The following is an 18,976-nucleotide window of genomic DNA, read 5'->3' as shown; positions in this document are numbered from 1 at the left end:
TGTGACTACCAAGAGAGTAAACATTGGGAAACTTAGCCACCCTGCTAACCTAAACAATCTCATTCCTATTATCTCCAAATCAAAGCCAACATCGAAGCCTGTCAATAACACCATCAGGATGGGTCTGCTCAATGTCAGGTCTCTGAATAGCAAATCATTTTTAGTCAATGATTTTATTAGCACTTCTAAACTTGACTTTATGTTTTTAACTGAAACATGGCTGGAACAAAATAACAGTGCAAGCATTCTGATCGAGACAGCACCCCCCAACTATAACTTCATTGATATATGTAGATCGGGGAAAAGAGGTGGAGGGGTTGCTGCTATATTTAAAAACATGTTTCAGGGGAAACAGATGTCACTCGGTGAGTTTACATCATTTGAATACCTGTGTGCTGTGTTGAAATGCTCTCCCAAAATTCTCTTGTTAATTATCTACAGGCCACCTAAATATTCTGCAAATTTTTTTGATGATTTTACTGAACTATTGTCTAGCATCTCCACTGACTTTGACTGCCTGGTTATAACTGGTGATTTTAATTTTCATATTGACGATTTAAATGACAAGGGCGCAAAATAACTTTTTACTATTTTAGACACATTTGAACTGTCTCAACATGTGAAAGAGGCTACACATTATAAGGGACACACCCTGGACCTGATTATCACAAAAGGTCTCAATGTTTCTGATGTTCTTGTGATTGATCCTTCATTGTCTGATCATTTCTGTGTTTTCTTTAATATTTCTGTAATTCCGGACACACAAACAGAATCAAAGAATGTCAAAAAGCGGTACATAAATGAACATGCTAATGTCCTCTTTAAAAACGCCATCTCCTCACTACCACCTCTAAACCCATGTCATGCTGATGATCTTGTAAGCAACTTTAATTCCAAAATTGTGAATATCATAGATATCATTGCACCTGTTACAGTTAAAACGATTTCTGGCAAGCAAAAGGCACCCTGGAGAAAATCTGCTGCTGTAACAGCCCAGAGAAGAGAGTGCAGGAAGGCTGAACGAATCTGGCGGAATACAAAACTTCATATTCACCATGACATCTATAAAGAGAGCCTCCAGGCCTACAATTTAGTCTTAAAAAGTGCTAGAGAAACATTCTTCTCCAATATCATAAACAGCAACACAAATAAGGCCAAAACCCTATTCACAATCGTTGACAGACTGACTAAACCCCCAACACAAATACCAGCCGAACTCCATTCCACGCAGAAATGCAATGAGTTTGCATTCTTTTATACTGATAAAATTGAAGGCATCAGACGCACCATCAATATCTCAAGTAAAAAAGTTGGATCACCACCCCATTTAGGCAAAAGTAACACAGCAATGATGGCAAGCTTTAATGCCATAGACTCTAAAACTCTAGTGGAAACGGTGACAGCTCTAAAGTCATCCACCTGCTGCCTTGATGTTTTACCTACCAACTTCTTTAAGAATGTTTTTGACTGCCTATCAACAGACATCTTGCAAATAGTTAATAATTCTATTAAATCGGGCAATTTCCCGAAGGCTTTCAAAACTGCAGTCATTAAACCTCTTCTAAAAAAGCAGAGCCTAGATGCCTCTGTTATCAACAACTACAGACCAATTTCAAATCTACCATTCATAAGTAAAATAATTGAGAAAGTTGTCCTCCAACAACTAAATCACTTCTTGGCTTCTACTGGCTGCCACAACAACTTCCAGTCAGGATTTCGACCTCTTCATAGCACAGAGACGGCCCTTCTTAAAGTTATAAATGACATCCGTCTAAACACAGACTCTGGCAAAACTTCAGTATTAATGCTTTTGGACCTCAGTGCTGCATTGGACACTGTCGACCACTCAATACTTTTGGACAGGTTGGAAAACTGGGTGGGGATCTCAGGCACAGTTTTAAGCTGGTTCAAGTCATATCTACAAGATAGGAACTATTTTGTTTCCATTGGTGACTTTGTATCAGAACCAACCAACGTAACGTGTGGAGTCCCCCAAGGTTCAATCTTGGGGCCGACTTTATTTAACATCTATATGCTCCCACTAGGACAAATCATGCAAAATAATAACATTGACCATCATTGCTATGCCGATGACACCCAAATCTATGTAGCGCTATCACCAAATGACTATCGCCCCATAGATCTTCTGTGCCAGTGCATTGAGCAAGTCAAACACTGGATGTGCCAAAATTTCCTACAACTAAATGAAGATAAAACTGAGATAATTGTTTTTGGTGCTAAAAAAGAAAGGTTTAAAGTCATCCAACACCTTAAATCACTGTCCCTGAAAACCTCAAATAAAGCCAGAAATCTTGGGGTTATTTTAGATTCTGATTTACATTTCGACAGTCACATCAAATCAGTAACAAAATCGGCCTACTATCACCTCAAAAATGTAAAAAGACTTAGAGGGCTCATGTCAGCTCAAGACTTAGAAAAACTTGTACATGCCTTTATTACCAGTAGGCTAGACTATTGTAATGGTCTCCTTGCAGGTCTTCCCAAAAAAACTGTCAGGCAGCTACAGCTTGTTCAGAACGCTGCTGCTAGAGTTCTAACAAAGACCAAAAAATGTGAGCACATTACACCAATTCTTAAATCCTTACACTGGCTCCCTGTACATCAGAGAATAGATTTCAAAATCCTCCTGCTCACATATAAATCACTACATGGTCTAGGGCCCAAGTATATCACTGATATGCTCCCACTATATACGCCCTCTAGATCACTAAGATCTTCTGAGACCAATCTGTTAGCGGTTCCAAGAGTAAACTCAAATCAAGGGAGATCATCATTCAGTCACTATGCAACACATAGCTGGAATAAACTTCCTGAAGATGTCAGACTCTCCCCAACTCTCACTACTTTTAAAACTAGACTGAAGACTTTTATGTTCACCTTAGCTTTCAGCTAAATCTTTTAATCTTTTAACTTTTAACGTCTGCACTGTTTTTATTTTTATTGTCTGCATTTTAATTTTGCTTTTATTTTCTTTCATTTCACTTTGTTGTCTGTGAAGCACTTTGAGTCTGCCTTGTGTATGAAAAGCGCTATACAAATAAAGTTGCCTTGCCTTGCCTACTATGCAAAGCGAAAGCCATTTATCAACAACACCCACAAACGCCGCCGGTTTGCTGGGCCCGAGCTCATCTAAGATGGACTGATGCAAAGTGGAAAAGTGATGATTTACGCGCAAGGTTGAGAGTCGCATCTGATTCCTCTGAATTGAATTATTGAATCTTCGACTACTTGAACACAAGCCAAGCTGTGATGTCCGAAAAACTTTAAAGGCTTTGTACTGGCTCATGTTGAATGCCCACATAAGTACGTCCATCAATCTGTGACATCACAAATGGACCACTGTTAAAAAAGTACTTTTTTTTAAAAGACTGCAAGCTCACGCTTAAATGCATAAACCTTATCATTTGATGCTTTGTTTAGCACGAGCATCCAACACTGTAACAACATCAGAGAAGAGGAAAATCCTCACACGTCTCCTTTTAACTGCGGATGATGAGCTGAAAGTTGCTATCTGGTCAGAGATCAGGTCCATGCAGACGTCAGTGCAAAGATGGGGGAGGAGACTTCCGACTGTTGCGCTCTCCAGCACATTTTTAGGTCAAAATGCACGCTGACATACTTTAGAATAGCTCAAACTAAAATGAAAGGTTATGATTCAGAGGAAATGAGATGAATGTTTTGATTAGGACGGTGATCGCCATCTATTTGTCCATGTAGTGTGTGTGTGCGTGTGTGTGTGCGTGTGTGTGTGTGTGTGTGTGTGTGTGTGTGTGTGTGTGTGTGTGTGTGTGTGTGTGTGTGTGTGTGTGTGTGTGTGTGTGTGTGTGTGTGTGTGTGTGTGTGTTCTGGCAATGCTGACTTAATGGGGACATCGCTCTGTTTACAGTCACCTTTAGGGGACCTCTGACGGTATGGGGACAAAAAAACAGGTCCCCTAAAGGGAAACCTTTTTAAATGATAGTCAGATCCATTCTGAAGATGCCAAAGTGATTTTTAAGCTTTGGCCCATAAAACATGTTTACTGTTTATAATGTTTATTATTTAAATTTGGTCCCCATGAACCATATTAACTCTTTTTTTCCCAGGGTTCCCAGTAAGAATGATCAGCACATTACTTCATCAATCCAGAGATTTAAAGACGTGTATGAGCTAACTGGGCAGTGGCCATTTTACCAAAAAAATGTTATGCCTCCACAACCTGTGAAAGGGTGGTCCCCACAAGTGATGATCAAAAACTTGGTCCCCATTCCAAATCAGAATCAGAAATACTTTATGATAATGATAACCAGTGTGTGTGTGTGTGTGTGTGTGTGTGTGTGTGTGTGTGTGTGTGTGTGTGTGTGTGTGTGTGTGTGTGTGTGTGTGTGTGTGTGTGTGTGTGTGCGCGTGTGTGTGTGTGTGCGTAGAGCAGAAGCTCAGGACTAAATCAAGAATAAATAATTGAATAAAACAATGATTCATTAAAAATAAATAGAGTAATTAAATAGGCAATTTGTATGCAACTATATTGCAAATGAAAGTCATTTACTGTTACGAGTTGCAATATTGAGGACAAAAATGTTTTTTTTTTTTTTTTTTACAAGAATAAATACTTGAATAAATTAATAATTAATCAAAAATAAATACTATAATTAAATAGCTTATTTGTGTCCAACTATATCATAAATAAAATAAATATACTGTTACATGTTGTAATACTGAGGAAAAAGTCTTGATTTTAACAAAAAAGTTTGTGATTTTACACTGATAAATAATTGCATCAAAATGTAATAAATACAGTAATTATATAGCAGATATATATAAGACTATAAATATCTCATATAAAAGTTATGTACTGCTACTAGAATAAAGTTACAATATTGAGGAAAAAGTGTTAATTTTAACAGAACAATGTTGTAATTTTACAAAATAAATCATTAAATTAAAATAAAATTAATTAGAATAAATACAATAGTTAAATAGAAAATCTGTATACAACTCAAAGTATCTCAAATGAAAGTTGCGTACTGTTACTAGAATAAAGCTGCAATATTGAGGAAAAAGTCTTAATCTTATCAGAAAAAATTAACTTTGCAACAATGAATACATTATTTCAAAATAAAATTAATTAAAATACATTCAGAAAATAAAGAGAAAAATTGCATGCAATGTAATTATAAATACAAAAATTATCAATTGATTTATAATTAATTAAAATATTTAATCTAAAAAAATACTGTAATCAAATAGCTAATTTGTGGGACACTGTATTGCAAATAAGTCATCTACTGTTACGAGTTGTAATATTGTAAAAATGGTAAAATGGTTGTATTTGTATAGCGCTTTTCTACCCCTTTTTTAAGCGCTTTGACAGTATTTCCACATTCACCCATTCACACACACATTCACACACTGATGGCGGGAGCTGCCATGCAAGGCGCTAACCAGGACCCATCAGGAGCAAGGGTGAAGTGTCTTGCCCAAGGACACAACGGACGTGACTAGGATGGTAGAAGGTGGGGATTGAACCAGTAACCCTCAGATTGCTGGCACGGCCACTCTCCCAACTTCGCCACGCCGTCCCCAAATTGAGAAAAAGTCTCAATTTTGATGGACATTTTTTTTATTTTTACAAGAATAAATACTTGAATTAATTAATAATTAATCAAAAATAAATACTATAATTAATTAGCTTATTTGTATGCAACTATATCACAAATAAAAGACATATACTGTTACAAGTTGTAATACTGAGGAAAAAGTCTTGATTTTAACAAAAAAGTTTGTGATTTTACACTAATAAATAATTACATTAAAATCTAATAAATACAGTAATTAAATGCCAAATCTATATAAGACTATAAATATCTCATATAAAAGTTATATACTGCTACTAGAATAAAGTTACAATATTGAGGAAATAGTGTTAATTTTAACAGAAAAATTGTGTAGATTTAAAAGAATAAATATTTTATTTTAAAATAAACTTGACTAAAATAAATACAGAAAATAAATAGCAAATTTGCATGTAATATAACAAATAAAAGTTGTATACTTTTACAAGAATAAAGTTGCAACATTGAGGAATAAGTCTAAATTTGACAGAAACATTTTAGAATTTTACAAGAATAAATAATTGAATAAAATAATTAATCAAAAATAAATACAATAATTAAATAGCTTATATGTATGCACCTATATCGCAAATAGAAGATATACTGTTACAAGTTACAAAATAAGGAAAAAGTCTTAAGATTGTAATTTTATAAAGATAAATCATTAAAATAAAATAAATACAGTAAGTAAATAACAAATCTAAAAATATGAATATCTCTTATAAAAAGTGTACACTGTTACAAGAATAAAGTTGCAATATTGAGGAAAATGCCTTATATTTATCAGAAAAATGTTGTAATTTTACAAGATTAGAAAAATAAATTAAAATAAAACTATCTAAAATAAATAAAGAAAATACATAGCTAATTAGCATGTAATATAACTATAAATATCTCAAATAAAAGTTGTATATTATTAAAATTATACAATTGCAATATTGAGGAACAAGTCTTGTTTTAACTGAAAATGTTTGAAATTATACCAAAAAAATTCAATTAAAATAAAATGAATCTAAATAAATACAGGAATGGGTTTGGGTTTTTTTGGTCTGTATTTTATAATTAAATGTACTTTTAACCTGCTGCTTTAGAATAAAATAGCTTGTACTTATAGTTGATATGTGCAATATGCATTTTGCAAATAAAGAAATAACATTTTTACAAAAATCTCACAGAAAAATCCCATTATATGAGGAAAAAGTCATATGTAGGGCTGGAATGAAAAATAAGTTGCTACGTTACAAAATTGAGGAAAATTAAAAATATATTGAAAAATAATAATTTTACCAAATCAATTGATTTAGTAAAATTGTTTTTTTTAATATATTTGTATATATATTATATAATATATCCATATATATCTATATAATAATTATATTATTATAATATATTTTTTATATATACACTACCGTTCAAAAGTTTGGGGTCACATTGAAATGTCCTTATTTTTGAAGGAAAAGCACTGTACTTTTCAATGAAGATAACTTTAAACTAGTCTTAACTTTAAAGAAATACACTCTATACATTGCTAATGTGGTAAATGACTATTCTAGCTGCAAATGTCTGGTTTTTGGTGCAATATCTACATAGGTGTATAGAGGCCCATTTCCAGAAACTATCACTCCAGTGTTCTAATGGTACAATGTGTTTGCTCATTGGCTCAGAAGGCTAATTAATGATTAGAAAACCCTTGTGCAATCATGCTCACACATCTGAAAACAGTTTAGCTCGTTACAGAAGCTACAAAACTGACCTTCCTTTGAGCAGATTGAGTTTCTGGAGCATCACATTTGTAGGGTCAATTAAACACTCAAAATGGCCAGAAAAAGAGAACTTTCATCTGAAACTCGACAGTCTATTCTTGTTCTTAGAAATGAAGGCTATTCCACAAAATTGTTTGGGTGACCCCAAACTTTTGAACGGTAGTGTATGTATGACAGTAAACCTGTTATAGTATGACATAATAATACGATGATAAAGTTGCAATATTATAAAAGTGGTAAGAATAAAAAATATATATGTCGTTTTAATATGAGGGCAGGAAAGGACCAGGTCATATTTTCTATGCATGTAATAAAAGTTATACACTAGATTACAATAGGTACTGTGGCAAAATATTGTGGGGAAAAATTGCACTTTTTACAAGAATATAGTGCTATTATTATGAAAGGAAACAACCTAAATTTACAAGAATAAAGTCATTAACAAGAACAACTAAGTAAAAATTACAATTGCTTCATCGTGTATTGTGGTTAGATGTAAATAAATAACCTTTAAATTTGGAAAATACTAAATTTATGGTAATCAGTAATAAAAGAAAGGTAGAAGTTAGTTTATCCATAAACAAAGTGAAAATTGAGAAGGTGTCTGAAATCAGATGTGTAAAAGTTGACATGGAAAGCTCATATATTGCATGTGAAAAAATAAGGTATCTAAAAGCTTATTTATTTTGAACAAGGTTAAATACAGTTTAATGTGTAACACAATGAGAATGTTATATTGCTCAATTATTCTACCTTATTTCAATTATTGTGCAGAAATATGGGAAAATACATATCACAGCAACATAATGTCTTTATTTCTTTTACAGAAAAGAGCAATTTGTATTATTTTTAAAGTAGGATACACAGCGCACACCAATCCACTCTTCATTAGGTCAGGATTATTCAAACTAAAAGACATTGTAGAATTGCATACTCTATTAGTGATGTTCAAAGCTAGAAATAAAGTTCTTCCGAAAGGACTTACAAAAGTTATCGGCGTTCACGTCTGAAGGTGAGAATCACAGAACTTGAAACATCCAAGAGTGCCAACAAATTTGAAAAAAATGTGCTTGTCTGTTGCTGGTGTGAAAGCATGGAATTCTCCAAACACTTAAAAAGTTGCAAGAATATGTTTTGAATTTAAAAAGAGTTACAAAAAGACACAACAGGCATTATATCAAACCGATTTTTGTGAAAACGTTTAAACGGAAATTAAAAAGTATGTTGGAGTTCGGGTGTTGTTGGTGGAGGCAACAGTGATAAAGTCATCTAAAATAATAGGTGTTAAAATAAAGTAGGGCAGATAAATATAATAATATTATTCTTCCATCTGCTCCTTTCTGATCATGGAAATGTTAAAAAAAAAAGTTAAAGTACCAATGATTGTCACACACACACGAGGTGTGGCGAAATTATTCTCTGTATTTGACCCATCACCTTTGATCACCCCCTGGGAGGTGAGGGGAGCAGTGAGCAGCAGCTCACTCAGGGAATCATTTTTGGTGATTTAACCCCCCCAATTCCAACCCTTGATGTTGAGTGCCAAGCAGGGAGGTAATGGGTCCCATTTTTTATAGTCTTTGGTACGTAAAATGTATAAGAAACAAAAAAAAAACTACGAAAGTGTGAACTGTATAATATATATATATATATATATATATATATATATATATATATATATATATATATATATATATATATATATATATATATATATATATATATATATATATATATATATATATGCATTTTCATGAAAGGAATAAAAAGAGATGATAGGTACTATGGCAAAATATTGTGGGGGGAAAATGGCACTTTTTACAAGGATACAGTGCTATTATTATGAAGGGAAATAAACTAATTTTACAAGAATAAAGTCAATAACAAGTAAATATGACAATTGCTTCATCATTTATAACAACACTGGCGTCCATGGGGAGGATAATGAAGCACATTTTGAAAGATGCAACAGGTTAAAGAACACAAAAAACATTTAAAAACTTCCAATACTACCAACTTATGTTGTTATTAATATCATCATGCATTATGTCTGAGGGGACAACAACATCATTTTACAATAATAAAGTCAACAACAAGGAAAAAACAAGTAAAAATGACAATTGCTTCATCATGGTGTCCATGGGGAGGATAATGAAGCACATTTTGAAAGATGCAACAGGTTACAGAACACAAAGCCATTTAAAAACTTCCAAAACTACCAACTTATGTTGTTATTAATATCATCATGCATTATGTCTGAGGGGACAACAACATCATTTTACAATAATAAAGTCAACAACAAGGACAAACCAAGTAAAAATGACAATTGCTTCATCATGGTGTCCATGGGGAGGATAATGAAGCACATTTTGAAAGATGCAACAGGTTACAGAACACAAAGCCATTTAAAAACTTCCAAAACTACCAACTTATGTTGTTATTAATATCATCATGCATTATGTCTGAGGGGACAACAACATCATTTTACAATAATAAAGTCAACAACAAGGACAAACCAAGTAAAAATGACAATTGCTTCATCATGGTGTCCATGGGGAGGATAATGAAGCACATTTTGAAAGATGCAACAGGTTACAGAACACAAAGCCATTTAAAAACTTCCAAAACTACCAACTTATGTTGTTATTAATATCATCATGCATTATGTCTGAGGGGACAACAACATCATTTTACAATAATAAAGTCAACAACAAGGAAAAAACAAGTAAAAATGACAATTGCTTCATCATGGTGTCCATGGGGAGGATAATGAAGCACATTTTGAAAGATGCAACAGGTTACAGAACACAAAGCCATTTAAAAACTTCCAAAACTACCAACTTATGTTGTTATTAATATCATCATGCATTATGTCTGAAGGGACAACAACATAAGCATGATAGACTACTTAGGTATGAAAATATGTTATTTCCATGTATATTCCTCCAGCCATGTGTACAGTGTCAGTTCCATCAACGACGTGGAAGAAAAGTACCTGTGTTGCGCTGCAGCAGCCAAAGGAAGATCCACGCCGCGAGGAGGCTCAGCTGGGCGGGTGGAGTCATGGCAAGAACCGCATGGGCTCCCCCATGGACGCTGGACGCTGGACGCTGGACGCTGGACGCGGCTTCTCTGCCGCTAAGAACTCTCCTCCATGCAAATACACACGCGCGCATGCGCACACGTCAGGGCAAGTGGACGACGCAATAAGTGAAAGCTTTGCACCTCCTCCTCCTCCTCCTCCTCCTCCTCCCCCTAAGAGGATTAGAAGCGAAAACCACTGATGGAGACATGTGAAGCAGTGCGCGTGCGTGTGCGCGCGCACATTGGGTACACTCGCACAATATTAGAAGAATATGAACACAACATTCATTTTTTTTAGACTACTAATAGTTTCACATGCAGAAAACAATGCAAATACAAAAAAATGCAGAATAAAGTTGAACTTTGGCTTTTATTGAACATTTGTTGGCAAAGACGGCGATGAGCGAAAAGGGAACTTTGTTATTAAATATACAAATATTTATTGAATTCCAACAGTGTTTCTCACCTTCTTTATCAACCTGGCACTTGCAACTTTCTTTGGTCCCATGATGGCTTATTTTCTGGTCACAACATTAGAAGAATATGAACACAACATAAAGCATTGTTTAGACTACTTATAGTTTCACATGCAGAAAACAATGCAAATACTTCAAAATGCAGAATAAAAATGAACGTTAGCTTTTATTGAACATTTGTTGGCAAAGACGGCGATGAGCGAAAAGGGAACTTTGTTATTAAACATACAAATATTTATTGAATTCCAACAGTGTTTCTCACCTTCTTTATCAACCTGGCACTTGCAACTTTCTTTGGCCCCATGATGGCTTATTTTCTGGTCACAATATTAGAAGAATATGAACACAACATAAACAAAATGTTTGACTACTTATAGTTTCACATGCAGAAAACAATGCAAATACTTAAAAATGCAGAATAAAAAAGAACGTTAGCTTTTATTGAACATTTGTTGGCAAAGACGGCGATGAGCAAGGCAAGGCAAGGCAACTTTATTTGTATAGCGCTTTTCATACACAAGGCAGACTCAAAGTGCTTCACAGACAACAAAGTGAAATGTAAGAAAATAAAAGCAAAATTAAAGTGCAGACAATAAAAATAAAAACAGTGCAGACGTTAAAAGTTAAAAGATTAAAAGATTTAGCTGAAAGCTAAGGTGAACATAAAAGTCTTCAGTCTAGTTTTAAAAGTAGTGAGAGTTGGGGAGAGTCTGACATCTTCAGGAAGTTTATTCCAGCTATGTGTTGCATAGTGACTGAATGATGCTCTCCCTTGATTTGAGTTTACTCTTGGAACCGCTAACAGATTGGTCTCAGAAGATCTTAGTGATCTAGAGGGCTTATATAGTGGGAGCATATCAGTGATATACTTGGGCCCTAGACCATGTAGTGATTTATATGTGAGCAGGAGGATTTTGAAATCTATTCTCTGATGTACAGGGAGCCAATGTAAGGATTTAAGAATTGGTGTAATGTGCTCACATTTTTTGGTCTTTGTTAGAACTCTAGCAGCAGCGTTCTGAACAAGCTGTAGCTGCCTGACAGTTTTTTTGGGAAGACCTGCAAGGAGACCATTACAATAGTCTAGCCTACTGGTAATAAAGGCATGTACAAGTTTTTCTAAGTCTTGAGCTGACATGAGCCCTCTAAGTCTTTTTACATTTTTGAGGTGACAGTAGGCCGATTTTGTTACTGATTTGATGTGACTGTCGAAATGTAAATCAGAATCTAAAATAACCCCAAGATTTCTGGCTTTATTTGAGGTTTTCAGGGACAGTGATTGAAGGTGTTGGATGACTTTAAACCTTTCTTTTTTAGCACCAAAAACAATTATCTCAGTTTTATCTTCATTTAGTTGTAGGAAATTTTGGCACATCCAGTGTTTGACTTGCTCAATGCACTGGCACAGAAGATCTATGGGGCGATAGTCATTTGGTGATAGCGCTACATAGATTTGGGTGTCATCGGCATAGCAATGATGGTTAATGTTATTATTTTGCATGATTTGTCCTAGTGGGAGCATATAGATGTTAAATAAAGTCGGCCCCAAGATTGAACCTTGGGGGACTCCACACGTTACGTTGGTTGGTTCTGATACAAAGTCACCAATGGAAACAAAATAGTTCCTATCTTGTAGATATGACTTGAACCAGCTTAAAACTGTGCCTGAGATCCCCACCCAGTTTTCCAACCTGTCCAAAAGTATTGAGTGGTCGACAGTGTCAAATGCAGCACTGAGGTCCAAAAGCATTAATACTGAAGTTTTGCCAGAGTCTGTGTTTAGACGGATGTCATTTATAACTTTAAGAAGGGCCGTCTCTGTGCTATGAAGAGGTCGAAATCCTGACTGGAAGTTGTTGTGGCAGCCAGTAGAAGCCAAGAAGTGATTTAGTTGTTGGAGGACAACTTTCTCAATTATTTTACTTATGAATGGTAGATTTGAAATTGGTCTGTAGTTGTTGATAACAGAGGCATCTAGGCTCTGCTTTTTTAGAAGAGGTTTAATGACTGCAGTTTTGAAAGCCTTCGGGAAATTGCCCGATTTAATAGAATTATTAACTATTTGCAAGATGTCTGTTGATAGGCAGTCAAAAACATTCTTAAAGAAGTTGGTAGGTAAAACATCAAGGCAGCAGGTGGATGACTTAAGAGCTGTCACCGTTTCCACTAGAGTTTTAGAGTCTATGGCATTAAAGCTTGCCATCATTGCTGTGTTACTTTTGCCTAAATGGGGTGGTGATCCAACTTTTTTACTTGAGATATTGATGGTGCGTCTGATGCCTTCAATTTTATCAGTATAAAAGAATGCAAAGTCATTGCATTTCTGCGTGGAATGGAGTTCGGCTGGTATTTGTGTTGGGGGTTTAGTCAGTCTGTCAACGATTGTGAATAGGGTTTTGGCCTTATTTGTGTTGCTGTTTATGATATTGGAGAAGAATGTTTCTCTAGCACTTTTTAAGACTAAATTGTAGGCCTGGAGGCTCTCTTTATAGATGTCAGGGTGAATATGAAGTTTTGTATTCCGCCAGATTCGTTCAGCCTTCCTGCACTCTCTTCTCTGGGCTGTTACAGCAGCAGATTTTCTCCAGGGTGCCTTTTGCTTGCCAGAAATCGTTTTAACTGTAACAGGTGCAATGATATCTATGATATTCACAATTTTGGAATTAAAGTTGCTTACAAGATCATCAGCATGACATGGGTTTAGAGGTGGTAGTGAGGAGATGGCGTTTTTAAAAAGGACATTAGCATGTTCATTTATGTACCGCTTTTTGACATTCTTTGATTCTGTTTGTGTGTCCGGAATTACAGAAATATTAAAGAAAACACAGAAATGATCAGACAATGAAGGATCAATCACAAGAACATCAGAAACATTGAGACCTTTTGTGATAATCAGGTCCAGGGTGTGTCCCTTATAATGTGTAGCCTCTTTCACATGTTGAGACAGTTCAAATGTGTCTAAAATAGTAAAAAGTTCTTTTGCGCCCTTGTCATTTAAATCGTCAATATGAAAATTAAAATCACCAGTTATAACCAGGCAGTCAAAGTCAGTGGAGATGCTAGACAATAGTTCAGTAAAATCATCAAAAAAATTTGCAGAATATTTAGGTGGCCTGTAGATAATTAACAAGAGAATTTTGGGAGAGCATTTCAACACAGCACACAGGTATTCAAATGATGTAAACTCACCGAGTGACATCTGTTTCCCCTGAAACATGTTTTTAAATATAGCAGCAACCCCTCCACCTCTTTTCCCCGATCTACATTTATCAATGAAGTTATAGTTGGGGGGTGCTGTCTCGATCAGAATGCTTGCACTGTTATTTTGTTCCAGCCATGTTTCAGTTAAAAACATAAAGTCAAGTTTAGAAGTGCTAATAAAATCATTGACTAAAAATGATTTGCTATTCAGAGACCTGACATTGAGCAGACCCATCCTGATGGTGTTATTGACAGGCTTCGATGTTGGCTTTGATTTGGAGATAATAGGAATGAGATTGTTTAGGTTAGCAGGGTGGCTAAGTTTCCCAATGTTTACTCTCTTGGTAGTCACAACAGGGATGTAGAAGGTGCCATGATTTGATGTAGGCAACCTTGGGCCCAGCTGATAATGTGGTCTACTGCTGAACCCTTTTCTGTATCAGAAATATTCAGGACTGCTGTCAGGGCGAGGCGGGGTTTGCCGTAAGGGGGAGGGGGAGTGAGCAGCGTCAGAGCTGGGACGAACTACTGAAGGTGGACGTTGAGGGCGTGTAAGGGGTTGGCGTGAGAAAGGTGAAGTATGGCTGGGGGGTTGTGGAGCACGCCTTCGTGGAGGGGGTGGTGGAGGTGAGCGATGATCTAGGGGGGTAAAAATCTGAGTAGGGTGGGGCGTGAGTGGGGGTAGCTCCCGGAACTCCAAGGGGGAGAAGGGGGGAGAAAGGTCTACTTGAGGGAGGGAGAAAGATGGAGACGTGGATGGCTTGGGGGATGTGGGGGAGGGATCTTCACATGCATTCAGAATGGAGGGAGGGGCGGTAGAGGAGGATAGACACCTCTCCTCTTTGCTCTGGTGTATCTCATGGTCGACGTTCTCCTTTTGCAGTGGCGGTGCTCCTTCGACGTTCCTGATAGGCTGTGTTGTGTCTTCCTTCCTCGGTGGCTCCTCTTGTCTCTTGTCCTTGGCAGTGATGATAGATGCAAGATGCAGGAAGTGAAACATGTTGTTCATGAATAGCTTTACTCCCATCTTATTCAGGCAAAGTCCGTCTGCCTTAAAAAGATGCCTGCGGTCCCAGAAAAAGCTAAAATTGTCAATAAAATGCATTGAACGAGCAAGAAGTGCACTTGATAGCCACTCATTCAGCGAGTAAAGTCTACTGAATCTCTCAGCTCCTCTCCTGATTGGGGGTAGAGGACCACTGATAAAAACGTCAGCATTCACAGCGCTGACTGTTTCAAAGAGTTTATTGAAGTGCTCTTTCAGCTCTCTTGATTGTTGTTTTACAATGTCATTAAAACCAATGTGCAGGATGATATTTTTCACATTTGGGTGTGCAGCGACAATTTCCAGGATTCTTTTTTCCATGTCAGATACCATATCCTTCGGAAAGCAGAGTACTTTGGTGTTATTATTGCTTTTCATATCTTTTACAGAAAAGGGAACTTTGTTATTAAACATACAAATATTTATTGAATTCCAACAGTGTTTCTCACCTTCTTTATCAACCTGGCACTTGCAACTTTCTTTGGTCCCATGATGGCTTATTTTCTGGTCACAATATTAGAAGAATATGAACACAACATAAAGCATTGTTTAGACTACTTATAGTTTCACATGCAGAAAACAATGCAAATACTTAAAAATGCAGGATAAAAATGAACGTTAGCTTTTATTGAACATTTGTTGGCAAAGACGGCGATGAGCGAAAAGGGAACTTTGTTATTAAACATACAAATATCTATTGAATTCCAACAGTGTTTCTCACCTTCTTTATCAACCTGGCACTTGCAACTTTCTTTGGCCCCGTGATGGCTTATTTTCTGGTCACAATATTAGAAGAATATGAACACAACACAAACAAAATGTTTGACTACTTATAGTTTCACATGCAGAAAACAATGCAAATACTTAAACATGTAGAATTAAAATTGAACTTTGGCTTTTATTGAACATTTGTTGTTATTGTATTGACAAATGTTCTGTTTTAGACCGCAATATTGTTCAATTAAGGACACTTATTACGTATGTCTAGCTTGTGCGCTTACCTGTTGTGTAGCTGCTATCTTCTAGTAGCCTACAGCCTACTGACCGTGTGTGTTTATTGGAGGAAATTTTAGCTGTTAGCTGGCTGTCCAGTTTCGCACAAGTAAACATGCTGCATGACTGCTCGTATCGGAACTTTGATATCATCCAATACTTTTTTGCTCGTATCGGACCAATATCAGATATCAATATCGGATTGGGACACCCCTAGTACAAAAACATGTACCGTATTTTTCGGACTATAAGTCGCAGTTTTTTTCATAGTTTGGACGGGGGTGCGACTTATATTCGGGAGCGACTTATGTGTGAAATTATTAACACATTACCGTAAAATATCAAATAATATTATTTAGCTCATTCACGTAAGAGACTAGACGTATAAGATTTCATGGGATTTATCGATTAGGAGTGACAGATTGTTTGGTAAACGTATAGCATGTTCTATATGTTATAGTTATTTGAATGACTCTTACCATAATATGTTACGTTAACATACCAGGCACGTTCTCAGTTGGTTATTTATGCGTCATATAACGTACACTTATTCAGCCTGTTGTTTACTATTCTTTATTTATTTTAAACTGCCTTTCAAATGTCTATTCTTTACGGAGCCCCTAGAGGGACATGGGAATTTATTTATTTTTAGACATGTATCTCGTGGCCACGAGAAACTTTCGTGGCCACGAGAAACTTTTTATAAAAAAAAAATATATATTATTTATGTTTTTTTTTTTTTTTAATAAAAAGTTTCTCGTGGCCACGAGAAACTTTCTCGTGCGCACGGCCACGAGAAAGCATTGGATGCGTGCTGATGGTTTGGTGTGTGTTAAAATGGCAGTTTAGGAGTTAATATGGCTGTATTTCCAATTAGGACTTTCCCCCATGTGTGTTGTGGCAAAATGTGAATGCTTGATTAGTAGGTGTGAGACAAACACTTTATCTTCCTGGTTATTGTAACGCTACGTGTTTGACATTATCCGGGAAAGGACAGTTTTCCTCTTCTGTGGCTGTGGGGGGTGGGCGTGGCTTGCGGACCTGCAGCGAAGCGGAGTGTGTCAGTTAGTCCCATGGTGATGTGATCAAACTTCTTTCTTGCTTGGAAGATACTCACACAATTGTAACTGTTATTTCTTCCTGCAAATAATAAATACGTACAACGTGTTTGGATGTATTCATTTATGTAAAATTGTCATTAAATGTAAAATTGCCTGACAAAAAGTGATTCGACGTACGTAATATTTTGATATTTACACATCGCATATTTACACACGCGCATCTGACTAGAATACCCTTATGTGCATTACATATATCAACATCAACTACCTACTGTTTACTTGTTGAAATACCCTTTTTAGAGCAAATATCTACTCATATAATTTATATGTATATATATATATATATATATATATATATACATATTATGTATAAGCATGTATATATATACTCTACCGTTTAAAAGTTTGGGGTCACATTGAAATTTCCTTATTTTTGAAGGAAAAGCACTGTACTTTTCAATGAAGATAACTTTCAACTAGTCTTAACTTTAAAGAAATACACTCTATACATTGCTACTGTGGGAAATGACTATTCTAGCTGCAAATGTCTAGTTTTTGGTGCAATATCTACATAGGTGTATAGAGGCCCATTTCCAGCAACTATCACTCCAGTGTTCTAATGGTACAATGTGTTTGCTCATTGGCTCAGAAGGCTAATTGATGATTAGAAAACAGTTTAGCTCGTTACAGAAGCTACAAAACTGACCTTCCTTTGAGCAGATTGAGTTTCTGGAGCATCACATTTGTGGGGTCAATTAAACGCTCAAAATGGCCAGAAAAAGAGAACTTTCATCTGAAACTCGACAGTCTATTCTTGTTCTTAGAAATGAAGGCTATTCTACAAAATTGTTTGGGTGACCCCAAACTTTTGAACGGTAGTGTATATATATATTATATATTACTGTAACTTGTTCTTAAAAACAGTAGTTATTTTGTATGTCAAATTAAGGTTTGTGTGTATATATGTGTACTGTATATATGTATGTGTGTTTCTTCCTATACAGTATACATGTATATGTGTGTGTGTGCGTATATATATATATATATATATATATATATATATATATATATATATATATATATATATATATATATATATATATATATATATATATATATATATATATATATATATATATATATATATATATATATATATTATATATACACATATAAATTATATGGGTAGATATTTCAATCAATCAATCGTTTATTTATATAGCCCTAAATGACAAGTGTCTCAAAGGGCTGTACAAGCCACAACGACATCCTCGGTACAGAGCCCACATACGGGCAAGGAAAACTCACCCCAGTGGGACGTCAATGTGAATGACTATGAGAAACCTTGGAGAGGACCGCATATGTGGGTAACCCCCCCCCCTATTTGCTCTAAAAAGGGTATTTCAACAAGTAAACAGTACAGTAGGTAGTTGATGTTGATATATGTAATGCACATAAGGGTATTCTAGTCAGATGCGCGTGTGTAAATATGCGATGTGTAAATATCAAAATATTACGTACGTCGAATCACTTTTTGTCAGGCAATTTTACATTTAATGACAATTTTACATAAATGAATACATCCAAACACGTTGTACATATTTATTATTTGCAGGAAGAAATAACAGTTACAATTGTGTGAGTATCTTCCAAGCAAGAAAGAAGTTTGATCACATCACCATGGGACTAACTGACACACTCCGCTTCGCTGCAGGTCCGCAAGCCACGCCCACCCCCC

General features: G+C 35.7%; 1 protein-coding gene and 1 long non-coding RNA gene across 2 annotated transcripts in view; both read right to left on the bottom strand.

Moving 5' to 3' along the window:
- LOC133664935 (activin receptor type-1C) overlaps positions 1-10,460 on the bottom strand; it is a 69,793-nt gene extending 59,333 nt beyond the window's left edge. Inside the window, exon 1 of the mRNA XM_062069978.1 lies at positions 10,374-10,460. Within this exon, the coding sequence (XP_061925962.1) occupies positions 10,374-10,443 (70 nt within the window). The 5' untranslated portion in view covers positions 10,444-10,460. The remainder of the gene's footprint in view (positions 1-10,373) is intronic.
- A 468-nt stretch (positions 10,461-10,928) lies between these two features.
- Positions 10,929-15,962, bottom strand: LOC133665406 (uncharacterized). Its single transcript, XR_009828739.1, has 4 exons — positions 15,906-15,962; positions 15,634-15,688; positions 11,201-11,255; positions 10,929-10,983 (listed from the first exon to the last, which is right to left on the bottom strand). It is a non-coding gene; the product is annotated as an uncharacterized LOC133665406 (long non-coding RNA).
- Positions 15,963-18,976: the final 3,014 nt, after the last annotated feature.

This window comes from Entelurus aequoreus, linkage group LG14 (assembly GCF_033978785.1).
Source record: "Entelurus aequoreus isolate RoL-2023_Sb linkage group LG14, RoL_Eaeq_v1.1, whole genome shotgun sequence".
In the NCBI taxonomy this organism is placed as follows: Eukaryota; Metazoa; Chordata; class Actinopteri; order Syngnathiformes; family Syngnathidae; genus Entelurus; species Entelurus aequoreus.
The sequence above is the reverse complement of the archived record's forward strand: the minus strand, read 5'-3'. Positions and strand labels throughout refer to the sequence as shown.